Source organism: Parasteatoda tepidariorum, chromosome 10 (genome assembly GCF_982258835.1).
Source record: "Parasteatoda tepidariorum strain Cologne lab strain chromosome 10, Ptep-v5.0, whole genome shotgun sequence".
Classification (NCBI taxonomy): Eukaryota; Metazoa; Arthropoda; class Arachnida; order Araneae; family Theridiidae; genus Parasteatoda; species Parasteatoda tepidariorum.
This window is the reverse complement of record NC_141764.1, coordinates 55400959-55417165: the sequence shown is the minus strand read 5'-3', so window position 1 is coordinate 55417165 and position 16207 is coordinate 55400959. Positions and strand designations below refer to the sequence as shown.

At 27.1% G+C, this 16207-nt stretch overlaps 1 protein-coding gene across 1 annotated transcript in view; it reads right to left on the bottom strand.

Annotated features, from left to right (window-relative positions):
* Nucleotides 1–14228, bottom strand: part of LOC107452989 (cell adhesion molecule Dscam1) — a 270828-nt gene extending 256600 nt beyond the window's left edge. The window contains exons 1-2 of the mRNA XM_016069635.4: nt 14065–14228; nt 6516–6830 (exon numbers count right to left, since the gene is read on the bottom strand). Coding sequence (XP_015925121.2) covers nt 6516–6830; nt 14065–14128 — 379 coding nt within the window. The 5' untranslated portion in view covers nt 14129–14228. The remainder of the gene's footprint in view (nt 1–6515; nt 6831–14064) is intronic.
* Nucleotides 14229–16207: the final 1979 nt, after the last annotated feature.

Here is a 16207-nt window from a genome sequence, read left to right as displayed (position 1 = left end):
AAATATGATATACAGATGAATAAGTAAATTGTACTTTTCATAGTAAATCAAGCGTTTTTTAAATTAATATAGATGTGGTGTATAAAAGAAAATAACTTACAAATTTTGAATTTAGCAAAATTATAAATACTAGTTTGCTTTATAAAGAAATAAGAAGAAATTAAACAATTATAATCATATATGTCGTATATTTTTTAAGCTCAAATATTTTAATCATAATATTTTTCAAAATCATTGAGATTTTCAAAATTACTACATTCTAACAATTAGTAACAAGTAGTTTAGTTATGAAATGCTTTCATTGTATTTTATGTATCTGAAATGAATAGTAAGTACAGTGCGCAGAAAGATATATGATCTTTATAAGAGTTTGTTGTAATGATTGGAATTTCGAATACTAAAAACAAATATTAATACCTTAAATAGAAAATTTCAAATATGCTGCTTAATTAGTGCAGGCGATATATGTAAAACTTACAAAACGAGTTTTCTAAGATTTAACATAACTTTTTATCGGGAAATTTAGATTTTTGAAAATCAAAATAAGGTAAGTAGCCGCAATCTAGGAAACATGTTTCCAATAGTTAACTCAGGTTAGAGGTCGGTAGTTTGAGCTCTTTAACATTAATCTCCTTTATTTTGCAGTACTTCGTGATCCGTTCCTTAAGCGAATCATACACAATTATAAAAATATTATTCATTCAAAAATGAAATTTTGTTTATTAATAATTACATCATTCAATGATGTAATTATTAATCACTCAGAAAATTTAAAAAAAAACAGCATATTTTCACTTTCAAGTCTTAAAAACTATTTGACTGATTCCAATTAAATATTTTATCGTGTTTTTAAAAATTAATTAGAACTAAGATGTCAATAACTAATCTCGGTAAAACTAACAATTTTAAAAGCCGACCTGATGAATTAATATCTTTTGTACACTATGACTATTTCAAAATTATGACAATTTCAAAATTATTCAAGAACGTTTAATTGTTCTAATTAAAGAATTGGGAATAGAATGTTTGAATTAATAATGTTTCTATGTTTATTCCTTCATTGATAAAACTCTGTTCTATTTCTACATAGTTCCTCTACGTTTACTAAAAACCCACGGAATTTTAAAAACTTCTTAAATAAGAAAATACAAAAATAAGACTTAAAAATCTAAAGTATTCATGAAGAGAACTATGATTTATTGCCTCTAATAGGATTAAAAGAATTGGATACTGGGAATGCAAATTTTGAATTTGCATGGAATTTCTAAACGAGCCTTACAACAGAAAATTTAAAGATTTGTTTTTACAGTTGCCATTATATTCAAAAGCAAAAGAGAAAAAAAAGTTACTCTAAATAAATTATGTGATGGTCCACTTTTTAACAAAAAATATTAAGTATTTCTATATCACACTAACATAGTACGAATGAAAGTGGATTCCGGTTTTGCTTCATAGATAATCGCACTTTCAGATCTAGGAAGTATGAGGATCTACTTCAAAATTTACCATATTGGGTATCATGGTCTATTTGTAACGAAAATGTTCAGTACGACATATTGTAACATTAAAAATTGTGCCGATTCACTACATGTATAATAAAACAAATTAGCAACTCTCTTAAAATCAATTGAGAACTTATTTGACATACTTAATTTGCTAGCAAATGTACTTTATTTGTACGAATTTCATTTTTTTCCAAAAAGAAACGAACTTTAACTTCTATAATTGTTTTTAATTAAAAGAATATACAGATTTAAACTGTAAATGGTGCATTTTAAACCAAAAAATTTATTTAAAAAATCGTTTAGTTTAATGATGCTGGACTTTGATCTTCTATTTATCTGACTATAAAGACCATGCGTCGGTGTCTGATTAAGTTGTTGCCCTCCCAAACATTATTTTTTTATGACAGATGGATACAAATTTCATATTACGAATCGTTGTCTAAATATACAAACATTTAACAATATGTCACGATATTTTCCTAATAAGCTATATTATATTTCTTTTACATTGGTTAATATTTTTTAACCCAAATAAGTTTTATCAATATTTTAAATAATATCACATTGAATGAATACAGCTTAGTAAAATATTCATGCGATTGTCATAGCTGATGCACCAATACGTATTATCGGGTGCTGATGACCTGTGCAAATCAAAACTTGACATAATTCCACTTGTTGGTGAACTTAGATTCATGGTCTGTATAACCGATAAGTTCTGATTTATTATATATAAAATTTATGATGATTTCGTGTAAAGAATCGTAATATGATGTCAGAGAACCGAGGTGGCTTAGGAGATAGAGAGCATTCGCATCCCAATGAGAGGAACCGGGTTCAAATCCCAAGGATGGTTGGTTGATACGAGCTCCACACCCGGCTTGCAACGACCGCAGCGCTGGCGTAAAGTATCGTCAGTGGTAGACGGATTATTGGTTAGAGTATCGTTGCCCTCAAGCTAAGCATTGGAGGTTTTCGTTGTTTTCCAGCGTTGTTTCGTTGTTTTCGTTGTTTTCCATTTGGGTTAGTTCCATCAAAAAGTTCTCCACAAAGGCAAATTTATTCCAATACTTGATCCAAGAGTTCTCTTGTCTTCTGGATTAGGTTCAAAATTACAAGTCTACGGAGTTAAAAATTGATAGTAGTAAACCCTAAATTAGATCGGCTGTTCAATGATGGTTATAGAATAAAATATAAAGTCTGTGAATAAAAAATCCATGTTTAAAAATGGTGCTAACAATAAGTTACGATTATTATCAGAAGTTTGCATTAAACTGTTTTGATATAAGAAATTTGATCGCGTCGAAATTGCATTGCCGTATTGTCAAATAAGATAGATTAAAATTGACACTGAAAGCTAAAAATAGCCTTTACTTAATTTTTGATAACTTCTTCAATTTGATAACTCTATAATTGTTTTAATTTTTCTCTTAAAATTATGGTTTTGCGAGATTTTATTTGCTTCCCTTTTCTTTAACTATTCTGTTTCATCTCAACTATTTTACCACTATCTGAATGACAGCACACAATAGAACAATCAAAGAAAAACACTTTTTTATTGTTGCATACGAACATCTTAACATAGCGATCTGGAAAACGACACGAAATGATTAAGCAAATATTAGAAGTCTGTGACAAAAACGCTGTGCAAATAGGTAAAGCTATTCAATTGGTATCAAGAAAACTTTAACGTCTGTCGATGGTTTTCGACAATGGAATTTAATATCTTTCATATTGATCCTAACTAAATAATGCTGAAAAGTAGGATCAGTTTTCAAACAAACGCATTAAAATTTGGAAACTGTTGAAAAAAACGCAATCCAACTTGTTGCTACCATTCTTGAATCATTCGAATACATAAAGACAGTTTTTTGCTTTTATATATAAAGGAACTTTACACCAAGTGTAATTAATCTGATAATTAATTATATCTTTCTCAACTGCTAGAGATAATCAGTTTTAAAAATGACTTGCCAGTTAAAATAGAATAATCATTATTTCCTTTTTAACTTATTTATAAGTTAGAAGAAGAAAAACAATAGGATGTAAATGAATTATTCGTGCTAGAAATACGGAAGGCTTTTTTAAAGCAAATCCCCTGAAAAAGGAACGAGCAGATATATTTTCATGAATTATTTTCTCCTTTATCTTATGCTTATCTTAAGATATAATTTATTATCTACAACCATGTTTGAAAAATGTAATCAATTTTATTGTAGATTTAGGCTAAGCTGAAAAAAATTACATGACTTTTGCTTATTTAGCGATAATATTTCAGACAACGGAAATGTTTTGGGCAAATTCAAGAAGTGAAACTAATTATTTCGACAAACTACATATGTTTGCAAGAAATACTAATTTAAATTCAGTGTAATTAGATTAACATTGTTTTGCTCTAAATTTCGAGATCTGATTTAATATTAGCTTAAATTAGTTTTCGTGTTTATTTTTTGTTTATTATTTTGTTTTTCATTCGCAAGAATAAAATTAGTTTAATGTAACATTGTTTTGAAAATTATTTCCTAAACAATTTATGACGTTACAAGAATTGTAAGATTAGCTTCCTTAAAAAATAAAAAATCAAATATTTTATGATTCTTAAACACCTATTAAGTTACGTTATTCAATTAACAAGTATGCGATAAGTGTATGAAAATGAAAAATAAATAAATCATAGCAGTAAAACAGAGGTATAAATATCAAAATAGCCGTGTTGTTTGTTATTATCATTATTAAACAATCAAAATATGTTAAACTTTCTTTAAAGATGAACATTAACTTGGAATCGAACAGTAATTAGATAGAAAATCGAATAATTTTTTTGTGCACTCTTAAACATCTGTTTGATTTAGCATCTATCATCTACTTCAAATGTTAAAATATATCGATATTTTTTAAGTGGAATAAAAAGTCGAAAATAATTATTTTTCTGTCACACCTAAGAGGAAGAAAATATGACTCATAACTTTCCAAATATGTAGGGAAAGTTTCGGTGGTGACAAAAATTTGTTAAAAAAAATTACGTTCCGTATAGTTTTCGTACTTTTTTTAAAAAAAAAAATGAATATTTTTTTCTTTTTCAGTTCTTTAATAAAACGAAAATTTTAGATTTTTTCTTTTATTTTAGTATTTATTTTCAGGGTATTTACAAATTATTCCTTCTACTATTTTTGCCCACATCACATCTAAGCCGTTTCGGTTTCTTTCGGTTTGCGAAAACTCAAAAATAACTAATCTCGTTTAAAAATATGAAATAATATTAAAATATGAACGATTTCCAAATGTATTTTTAGATTTCGATAACATGATAAACGAAAAAATACGTAAGTATTAGTTTTACTTTCTTATGTATGTTAGTTGTTGCTGAAAAAAATATAATTTGCTTGTAGCATTCAGTTGTAACTCTCCCCCAATTTCGTCAGAATGAAAACTATAGTTCAACTTTTAGAACTCAGGATAGTCATAAAGTGGTCTAAATTTTGTTTTGAAAAAAATTGTATTTTGTGATGATGTCTACTAACCGTAAACAGAACCGAATTTAAATGCGTATTGCCTTCCAGCACAGAACTCCAACTAAGCTATGAATGAACTAGGTTTTCCAAAATTGTCCGATATTACGGTTGAAAGTAAGAATTCTTTTTTTTAAAATATTGCAATAAATGCTGGTTATAGTGGACAATAAGCAGTTTAAATTTGTATTACCTTCCTGCAAAAAAATTCGATTTAAGTTTGAGTGTTAAATCTACTTGTAAAAGATTGAAATTTTGATTCATGATATTCCTTTTTGAAAAGAATATAAAGATAAATCTTCACGTAGCAGTCAGAAAATGATGGAAGTGTGCATAACTCAGAAATTGAGCTTGTATAGAGACATGGGTAATCTACACGGAGAAAAAATTTTTGTTAAACAACCGTATTACATAGTAATGACATTTTTGGTAAAACAAAACATAATTTGGTTACTGTTTACCGATATTTCTGGTTTTCAAAATCACAGTTTTTACTGCCGCACATATTGTTTAACAACTGGAAAAACTGGAAAATAAATGTAGAAAAATAAATTATATTTATGCCGGAAAAAATATCATATTGAACTTAACAAATTTTACAGCATTTATCAAATTTCACCACATAGTATAAAACCATATTTTATTTTTAACTTTTACCAAAATCATTTAATATTAATTCCTCGTAAAAAATTACCAAGTTTTTTGGCATTCTCATTGAGCCAGAAACACGGTAAATTTTACCATATTGTGTAAGTTTTGATCATATTTTTTGTCGGAGTGGACAGTCAAAATGTGATTGAAATTAATAATAATGCAATAATTCAACTTTAGTATCCATTTAACAAAAACGTAGTAAGAAAAACAAAGTCAAATACAATTTTTAAATGTATATTTCTGTGAAATCATTATTCGTCTTATGGGTTCAATAATTTAGCAAGCTTCAGAGTATTAGTTTTTGAACTTTTGCACTAAGCAAAAATTTAAAAATAGATTTAAAGATTTTAATTTTATTGAAAGATAATTATTATTAGTCGTACAAAGTTAGCTAATTTTATTAATTTTATTAAACTCTCCATCGCTTTATGTCTCAATACCCTTCAATCATATTTCGAACATTAATATAAATTACTGCAAAACATAATCTTGCTTGAAATCATATTTCATTTGTAATAGTTAAAAAAACTGCACATTTTAAAAATATTTGCAGAATTTTGAATTTGTTTTTTCTTCAAGTCCTTCTATAATTTTAATCATTTTTAAAATCGCTCTTTTATTTTAAATTCTTTCAATTTCTTTTCAATTTCAACTTTTTTTTAAAAATGTTCATGTTATTTTTTTAAAATTTCCTCTTTCCTTTCCTTTTATATTTTTAAAAATTTTATTTCTTAAATTCATATGAGCTGACAATAGAAGTGACGTGTATTTCAATAAAATTTCAATTTGGCACGTCTCTTGAAACAAAATATTTTGATATCTAGTAAGTAAAGAGGCATTAACTTACCTCCTCTGAGATGAACTTCTCTACTTCCAATACTGCCAACAATATTGGAAGCAGAACATTTATAAATTGTTGAATGAACATCTTGTCTATAATCCTCCGCTCTGAATGGCGAGAAAGTCAACGCGCCGTCTGGACGAATTAGTCTTAAGCCCGGAATAGGAGTGACACTAACATTGTCTAAAGTAGTCCAAGTGATGTCAGGTCTCGGAGTTCCATTTACGACACAAGGGATTGTTGTTCCTGTATTGTTATAGAATAGAACGTTACTCGGGGGCTCATGAATGAAAGTTGGTCCTTGGTATTTAGCGGAAATTTCTGAAATAAAATTAAATTGTTTACTCAAGATATTTCAAATAACGTTAATAATGTAAAAATAATAATATATAAACCTCTTTTATTTCAGAATAAAGCAGACACATATTTTTTATATATTTTTGTTTACATAATTTTTTATATATTGTAAAAAATATTGTTTATTCAGAAAATTCTTTATTTAGAAGTTACTTATCTATATATTTTTTTTAAAAAAAAGTCTTTAATTATTGAAATTTATCAATATACAGGGTTATTCATAATTCCCACTGGGGTTTTGAAGCGTTATAGAAAAAAAAAAAAAAACGAAGACGAATATGGCAAAAAAGAACATATGAAATTATTCCGAATGTATGCAAGTTTTAATTTAAGCTGTTTCCGGTAGATGGCAGTAACATGTACCATTGAAGACAGTTGTAGTAAAGAAAAATGGGGTTTACAGGTCAAGGGTTGATGGCGTTTACAGAATACAGACCAAGGGTTCACACATAGAACATCTGTAATGTATGTAAGTAAAACGTGAATAATTTCGGAATAATTTCTCACGTTTCTTTTTTTCATATTCGTCTTCTTTTTTTTACTATAACGCTTCGAAACCCCGGAGGTAATTATGAATAGCCCTGTATTTATAATTATATACTATTTTAATATTTAGTGAAGAGTGGAATTTTTTACGAATATAATAATTATTAAAAGAACTATAATACAAAATATAAATAACAATATTTAATACTGTTATTAACTCATTTAGAAACATTCCCTTTATAAACATCTACCCATATCTTTTTGGAAAGATTATTTCTTAAATGATCGAACTACATGTAATTTTATCTTAATACTCTACAGTCATAGTTTTCAGAAAAATTCTTTCACTATTTCTTTTTCAACCCTAAATTCCTAAAATTGAATTTATTAAAATGAATTGCTTCTGAAAATTAGAGCATTTCAAATAATTTAGTAGTTCATTTCTTTAATATTATTTCCTGGCAATTTGATTATTTATAATTTTTGAAATATCCAAAAACATAAATTTTTAGAAATTTTATTTCATGAAAATTCTAATATCATTTATTTTCAAAAATTTCAGTTCTTCTAAGCCCTAGTAGTAACTATAGTAGCTATAGTATCTGTTAATTTTTATATCTACTTAGTTTCAGTAAAAGTTGTTTTACTATTCTATAGTCATTTCTGTTCTACTGAAATTTCCATTCTCTAAACTAGGAAAATTGTATTTATTTATTTACTGATGCTGATTAATCAATTATTTGCAGTTAAATGAAGCTTGCCATGCATATTATCTATCTCAGCGAATAAACATGTCAGATATATGCACGAAATGTTAACAAAAAGTTTATCAAGAAACATTCAAGAAGTATTGTAAAACTATACAAAATTAAAGTGTAAAAATCATGTTAATTTTTAATTTTGTAATTTTTTTCTGGATCATATCATGGACTAAAATACAGACTCATCAAATTAGGTCTATCACCGTAAATACTATTTTTAGCGTAAATTATTGTACAGTACTTTTATGATATAGTATAGTAATATTCATTTTATTGGCTTGATTCAGTTATTTTATGATTATCATTACTGTAAAAATTACTGTATAGCAGATTTTGTTTCAGTATTATATTCCGGTTAAAAAAATTAAATTTGAGGTAAAATTTAAATAGAGGTACCCTGAGTACTGGTACTTTAAACCGTAATTTGATCCAGTATTTTTTACACACTTCTTACACTACTTTTACTCTTTACATTAACTTTTCAAGTATTAGTATTAGATTCGTTTAGCACTAAATTACTTTCAATAGCAATTTCTAAAATTCTAAATGATTTGAACTTCTAATTTTACAAAAAAATGAATCAAATACGCTTAATTTTCAGATATGGCATATGATAAAGAAGCAGGGATTTAAGATGCATGCGTTCTAAGAAAATGTAATAAAAGAGCAATGATCCCATACTAATGCTTTTATTTTTAATTAATGAAACAAATTCAGCTCAAGATTACATCTGAAAATAAATTTTCCTCTGTAACTTCCCGTAATTTTAGCTGCAAAACCTCTCCGCATTTTCTACTTCAAAAGCGTCATTAAAAATCCAGTTTCAAAGCGTTGCTATCAACTTAATGTACCTAGTTTTTAACTAAAAGTTGAAATTAGTTTTCTCTGCAAGATTTTTCTTGCGCATATTACTTTATAATGTTGCGTGAGCTATCTTATTCTTCAACTAAAAGTTAGGAAGAATTTCTAATTCATTTATTCCGTGATGTTGAGTTAAAAAAATTTTGCAAATGCATTTATCTTTTCACAGACTTCTAGCTTTGAAGTTAAATCAATATTTTCTAAAAAAATTCATATCACATAGTATCATTTTTAAAGCAGATTTTAATGTCGGTATTTTTTTTATTTATGTGTTCTTTTTTAATTTGCATTTCTCGCTTCTTCCATTAGGTAAGAATGAAAATATCTGTATTACCATACTTTATTTTAAAATTTGAACTAAATTATTCAAAATGCTTTGGAGGTTTATGGTTTACTTACAGCTTACGAACTAAGCTTTAAAGCAATTCTAAATTGATTTTATGCTAAGACATTTGTAAAAACTGCTTTTGAATAAATATTGGTTGACTATTAGTAAAAGGTGATTGAACGAAGATAAAACGCATTTTTTCATTGTATATTTGGTAAAAATTAGTTATAATTTCATTTATAAAACCTTTGCCAGAAAAGGCTAACTCAAATTCAAGTAATTTTAATACTTCTCGCTAATGTATTTTTTCAAGCAAAATATATAAAATTTTAATGCAGAAAAATATCAACAAAATTTGAATGTTGAGAAAAAATCAACAAAATTCAAATACAGTAATTAGTTAGATAGATTTTATGTTTTATTTGCATAAACAAATATAAAAAAGAATGACTGATATAGTTTTGCAATTATCGCATTCCAAACGAAAGATGGAATTATCCTTTTTTCGATTTGCTGCATCAAAAATATTTAAAAACTCAAATTATGGAAAACATTTTCCACATTTCTTAGTCTGCAAGTGATGGAAACAGAATGTCAATATAATAGTAATTAGAGTTATAAATAGAATAAACAATTTATTTTTTCATTACTCATTAAAAACATTTTTTTTTGCAAACTTCAAGTAATTATTTTATTACTTGTTTTAATTTTGAAAATTAGAATTGGTTAAATTATTACTTTTTTAACTTTTTTTAAAGTACTCAAAAGGTCTTCATTAGAACTATTTTTTTGTATTTTGAATCATAATCGATATCAATATTCCGCTTAGTTTTTATTATACTACTTTTTAAATTCAATTTGAAACATGAGAGAAAAAACATTTTTTTTTTGCTTGATGACTTGAATTTCTATTAATAATCTCGTAGACAAAACAAGTGATATTGATACATTTTATCATTTTTTATTATAACTCAAGCTTATTTTAGTTGCTTTCGTAAGTGGTATTGGTTGGATTTGTCTGGGTAAGTGCTTCTTACCTAAGTAAGTGTTTCCGACATAAAAATTTTCAATGTTTGATTTTCAATTTTGTTTTAAGTTTGTTTCCAGATAAACATTGATTGAACTTAATTAAAATGTTTTTCAACTGAATATGGATTAAAAAAAATTTTTAATCTTAAGAAACTAAATTAATAATTAGTCCATTCAATTATCTTAAAGTCTTAAATAAAATATGATTATTTTAAATTTTTCTCATAGGAGTCAAATAAACTACAGCTGATTTACCAGATTCGCACAGTCCTAGCAAAATAAGAATATAAAATGTGCAATAAACAAGTTGTATTCAGCTCTTTTTATAACATTTCCAAATCAATATTCGTAGTCCCGAAATGTGAGGCAGATAATATTTAATTTTAAACTGGAACCTGATGTAATTATCCATAACATCTTTATTAGAATATTAACACAAATTTTTTAAATTTTCTAACGATTTTACAAGCCATGGTTTTAAGCGGAACCACTTTTTAATACCAAATAAATAAAAAGAAGTTGAGGATGTTAAGGAATTATTGTAACATCTTGAATTCTCTATAATAGCAAAAAAAAAAATTAAAATTGCGTTTTTACTCCGAAGTAAGTCTTTGTCTTAAATATTAGGCTTAAATATTGATTGTAGTTTTTGTGTACCTACCTTTATGTGTGTCTTTTATCTTAAAATATCTCAAAACTTTAAACATTGTCTCCACAGCAAAAAAAAAATACCATCATCAAATAAATTAGTTTTTCTTTAAAAACTCTAATTCTTCCATAAACAACTCATATTATAGTGAGTTAGTTCACTTCTTTACCTGAATTTATGATTAGCAGTGCAAAAATGCCAGTGCGCTCTTAAATGAATCGGTCAAAGAAATCGGTGTTTTTTATTTCGTCCACAGTAATTAGGGATTCAAAGATTTATAAAATAGAGCAATAAATAATATATATTCTGAGGAATATTGAGATATAGAGCATTACTGCTTTTCGCAGATTTTAACATTCATTGTTCATGATCTAAAATCTTAGAAATGTCTACATGCAGATAGAAAAAGTAGAGGTAAAGTTTCAAAATATTTTATTAAAACGTAATTTTTTTCACATTTTTTTTCAGTATAATGTTTAGGTGCAATGCAATAATACCAAGTATTTTTCTTAAGTAGGAGCATTAGATTTAAGAAAAAAGATCATTTTGTTTTTATAAAAGAAAATGGAATAACTTGAAGGAGTAACTCTTATTAAAATCTTATTAAAAATTTTTTTCATTTCCTTAATATTTCTTCTCAAAATTTAGAGTGGTTTATCCATACTCAAGGCAGTTTATAATCATCGTCTCATATAACCGTTAGTGACATTTTTCTAGTAGATTCCAAACGAATTTGCTTTGTTGTACTTTTGTTAATAAAAATTTTTGTTGTTTATTACTGCATATTCTGGTAACAAAAATTATGCTTTTTAGCACAATGGAATGATGAGAAAACAACTAAGCCATTTGTTTTAATCAAAACTTGCTCTCATTTGCATTTAAGTTGTGTTGGCAATACTAAAGACGTTTTTGAAAGTCAAATATTTTTTATTAAAGATAAAATGAAATTTCTCCATTGAAAAATAATGTTAAACAAATAGATAAAAACGTAAGTTTAGAGATAAAGATCTAAATTGATGAAAATGCTATTACTTTCAAAGGTAAAATAAATTTTAAGCTCACTGATTAACTAAAAAAAATTAAAGAATTATTTTATCAAACAAATTTATGCCAAAGCTAAATGGTTGAATTATTTTACAAAGCTAGCAGATAAAATAAATCGTCCAATTAATCATATTTTCGGTAACCAATTTTTCACTTAAATATTTTAAATGTGCTTTGATAAAATAAACAATTTTCTAATTCTATATAATGAAGAACAGGGGATCAGATTTTATTGATTTAAGAATTTTTATTAATAATATAAATTTGATGAGAGGAGTAGTCAATAGCGGGAAAATATTCGAATGATTGAGTGATCAATCACGCAAATTTTATTCATTGGTTGCACATCTTAATTCAAGATATTTTTAAAAATTGACTTGTATAGCATGATGAAAAAAATTATAAATAAATTTGGACTGTTGATTTCCCCAAAAACATGAATTTTACTTTTCATACGCACACTAAATTACGAAATTGAGCTTTAAACATTTGGAAATATTTGAGTTGGTCTTTCAACTTAACGATTTCTAAAATATAACTTAGTATTTTACAGTTTTTTTCGTTTTTCCTTGGTTTATTTTGAAATTGTAAAAAATGTTAATAATTTGTACGTCTACTATATATTTAAGATCGTGAGAGGGAATCTTAAAAAAACGTATGTTTTTTTAAACATTGCATGCGTAGGATTTTAAGTAAGAAGGTGGAAAAAATACCATCGTTATTCAAATTTGTTTTAAAAAAATCCACAAAAAATCGCAAAAAAAATGAAGAAACCCTGATCCAAATAAATGTCCCCATTCATAAACACTCGATATATTTTCATTTTTTATTTACAAATTGCAATGTAATATTAGAACTTCTACTTCTAGAACGAAGTAAAAATGGCCATTAAAAATAATTTTCAATAGAATTATCAGATTTCTTAACCTCTACATTGTGTTGGTATCTCCTTGTAAGGTATAGCTATTGCATGCTTCAGGGCAGAATAAGAGCTCGATAATTTCCTTGAACTTCCTTTCATTAATTAAAACATTTTTTCCCCCGCAATGAAGGTAAGTTCACAATGATAAAAAGTATTTAAGAGCAATAATTGTGAAAGTAATTATTTTTAGAAATAAAAAAACCCATCAACTAAATATGATTTAAAAATTATGCATATAAATATCATCTAAAAGAAGAATAGTGCTGCTGCTATCATGTGCAAAAGGGAGGGATGAGCCTTTACTATACCTTCTTTTTTTTTAATTAAAAATACACAGTGCATACTTTAATCTACTAAACACGCATGGACACAAACATTTTGAATACCAAATACAAGTGTAGAACTGATTTAAATTATCTTTGTAAATAATGATTTTTACTTCAAACCTAAGAACTATTTATCTTCTTAAAATTGAGCTTTAAATTTTTTTTCTTTATTTTATTCTGTACTTTTTTCGGCGTCTTTATTTCATAAAAATCAAGACGTATGTGATTTTTTTTGTAATAAGCTATTAAAATAACTGGTACTAAGATAGAATAAGTGAAGTTTAAGCTATTTTATAATTTAAAAATTTTGTATGTTAAGGAATGAAAACGTTTAGACCATTATTCATATGAATTAAGCAAAAGTAATTAAAATGAATTAATGATAAAGAAATTCATACGATTTGACTTATGAATGAAATTTATTCATGAGTCACAAGTTTAAACTTTGCATTTAAAATAATTTTTAAACTAATTTATGCTTCAAAAAATTCTTTTACAACAGATAATAAAAGAAATGACGCTATTTTAAGCTTGATAAAAATCCAAATTAAAAGATAAAAAAAATTATATCGGGGATCTAAATTTATTACTCTTATAATGCATGAAAAATATTTTACTACTTGTACTCAGATTTTATAATGCTTCCTTTCCAAAATAAACAAAGGAATTACGGTAACTGATGTTTTAAAAGTGTTTGGAACCACAAAAAAAAGAAGACATTTTTTGCATTTTAAAAGTAAAATTTTAAATTTCATTAACCTCAAGAAAATAAGTGCATAAAATTTATTTCACCTGAAGAGATCACGGCAATGATAAAACAAAACAGCCACACATTCTTCGGCATCTCCGTAAACATGCGTGGAAACGTCTCCGTAACCAAGGAGAGATAGTCTTAGAATGTATGCGACCAACAGAAAAGAGGAATATCCCGCTTATGAGCGGATAACCAGGAGCCGCGGTGATGTAAAAGTTTCATTTGGACCGCCAACTGCCTGTCGCCAGTGATCGCCAAATCAATGCATTCCTACTTTGCTCTTTTATAGTCCATTAAATTCAGACAACCGAACAATAGTGGCAGCAACAGGTAATGTCTACACTATCTAATGTCTAATAAAGCAACTATGATTCACATGCAATGATCATGAACTATATAATATTTCAATTACGTATTAATAATTAAAATGCTAAATAAATTGAACCTAATATAATCATTAGCACTACACATTTTTTTAATTTTATTTTAATTTATTTTCTTTCATCTACAAATTATTAGGTAAACAGAAACTTTTCATTTTTTTAACAACTAAGAAATAATTAATAAAATTATTTATTTTGTATTATCATGCTTCTTTCAAGAAATTGAATTCAAATATATATTAGTGAATTTGGAAAGTGTTAAGATATTCGTTAAATAATTTAAATTTCGCAGATATGAAGCTATTTTCATCTGCACTAGGCTAAATTTTAATTAACACTATTCGATAAAAAGTCAAAGACTAAATCTTGCAAAGCAATGAACTACCAAAATTAAAACACTGGTGCCTGTTTAAACAAATGACTGCATATTTCTCATTTTATTGATGTTGCATAGGCATTAAAAAACGAGGTGAACCACACAAATTTTTTACTTGCTTCATGATTAGCAGAAAATGCTGAAGTATTCAATAATAAAGTGAAATATAAAACTATTTTATAGGGTATTTTTTTAAAAATATTTAATGTTTAAAACTGTTTTATTTTTATATTTAAAGATTCAATTTGTTCCCTTACTGACACATAGAAAATAAATATTGTTTATTACTTAAAATTGAGTGTTTAAATCAAAATTAGAAAATATTCGATGACAAGATTTGAATTTTTTTTATTACAGAAACACCAGCGGGTAACCGAGCTCCGCTCGGAGAAAACAGGTATCGAAGCTAACTCGAAGATTTAAATTTTCAATTGTGATTTATCAAAACAATACATACCATAAGAAAATTTGTGAAACCATTGGTGAAAAGATAACCGGTTAAAGTGCACCATTGTAAACTATCTAAACAAAGTTAGAGTTTGGAAAGGGTCTATACAGAGGTAAAGTTTGAAAAGTCATAGGAAATAAAATGTAATTGATAACAAAAAATTATACAATTAAAGAAATGGTACAAAGTGAGCAGTGTAAAGATTGAAGTGTGTTGAAGCTTGTTGAAGTGTGTCATAGCTTGCTTCGTAAATTCCTAGCATCCAGTGCTCGCCTCTATCCATTTGAGCTCTCTTGTGAATGGGAATGAGTAGCACGTCGAATCCTTGTTGAACGCCGTATAGATAGTTGGAAGCCTTGTTCTGGTCGCTGATATCGTTGAGAAGAGCCATTCCTTCATAAGCGCCATTCGCTGTTGTAACGTAAAAGCGTGCGACAAATTCAGGGTGAAGTACGGCAACTTTGACGGTCGGGTAAGCTTGTTCGGCGTAATGGAGAAGCATTCTGACAATGACGGTATCTTCTAGTTGTCCATTTGCGGGTAGAATTGAGTTGATCGCTTGTTGTTCCAAAATTCCGGCTCCTTGAAGAATTTCATGTAGAGGTGCGTTCTGCATGTTGAAAATGTAGCTTGAAATCTGATGAATGTTGAAATGTCGGACTTTGTTGACGGTGATTTTAACACAAAAGTTAAACTTTTCTCCACTTTGATAAATGTAAACTAATGCGAACCTTACAATTAAATTATTAATTCCTTCGTATATTATTGGTTTAAGTTGTCGAAAATTAATATTTCAATTGTAAGGTTCGTATTAGCATACATTTATAAGAGTGGAGAAAAGTATCTATAGCCTTTATGGCGAACTAATAAAGTTTGAAAATATCATATCTGTAACTCCGAACTGCTCGACCGTAGCGCTTCAAAACCGGCTCCAATCGATTCCTCGTGGCCAAAAACCCGAGACCCCCAAGTTC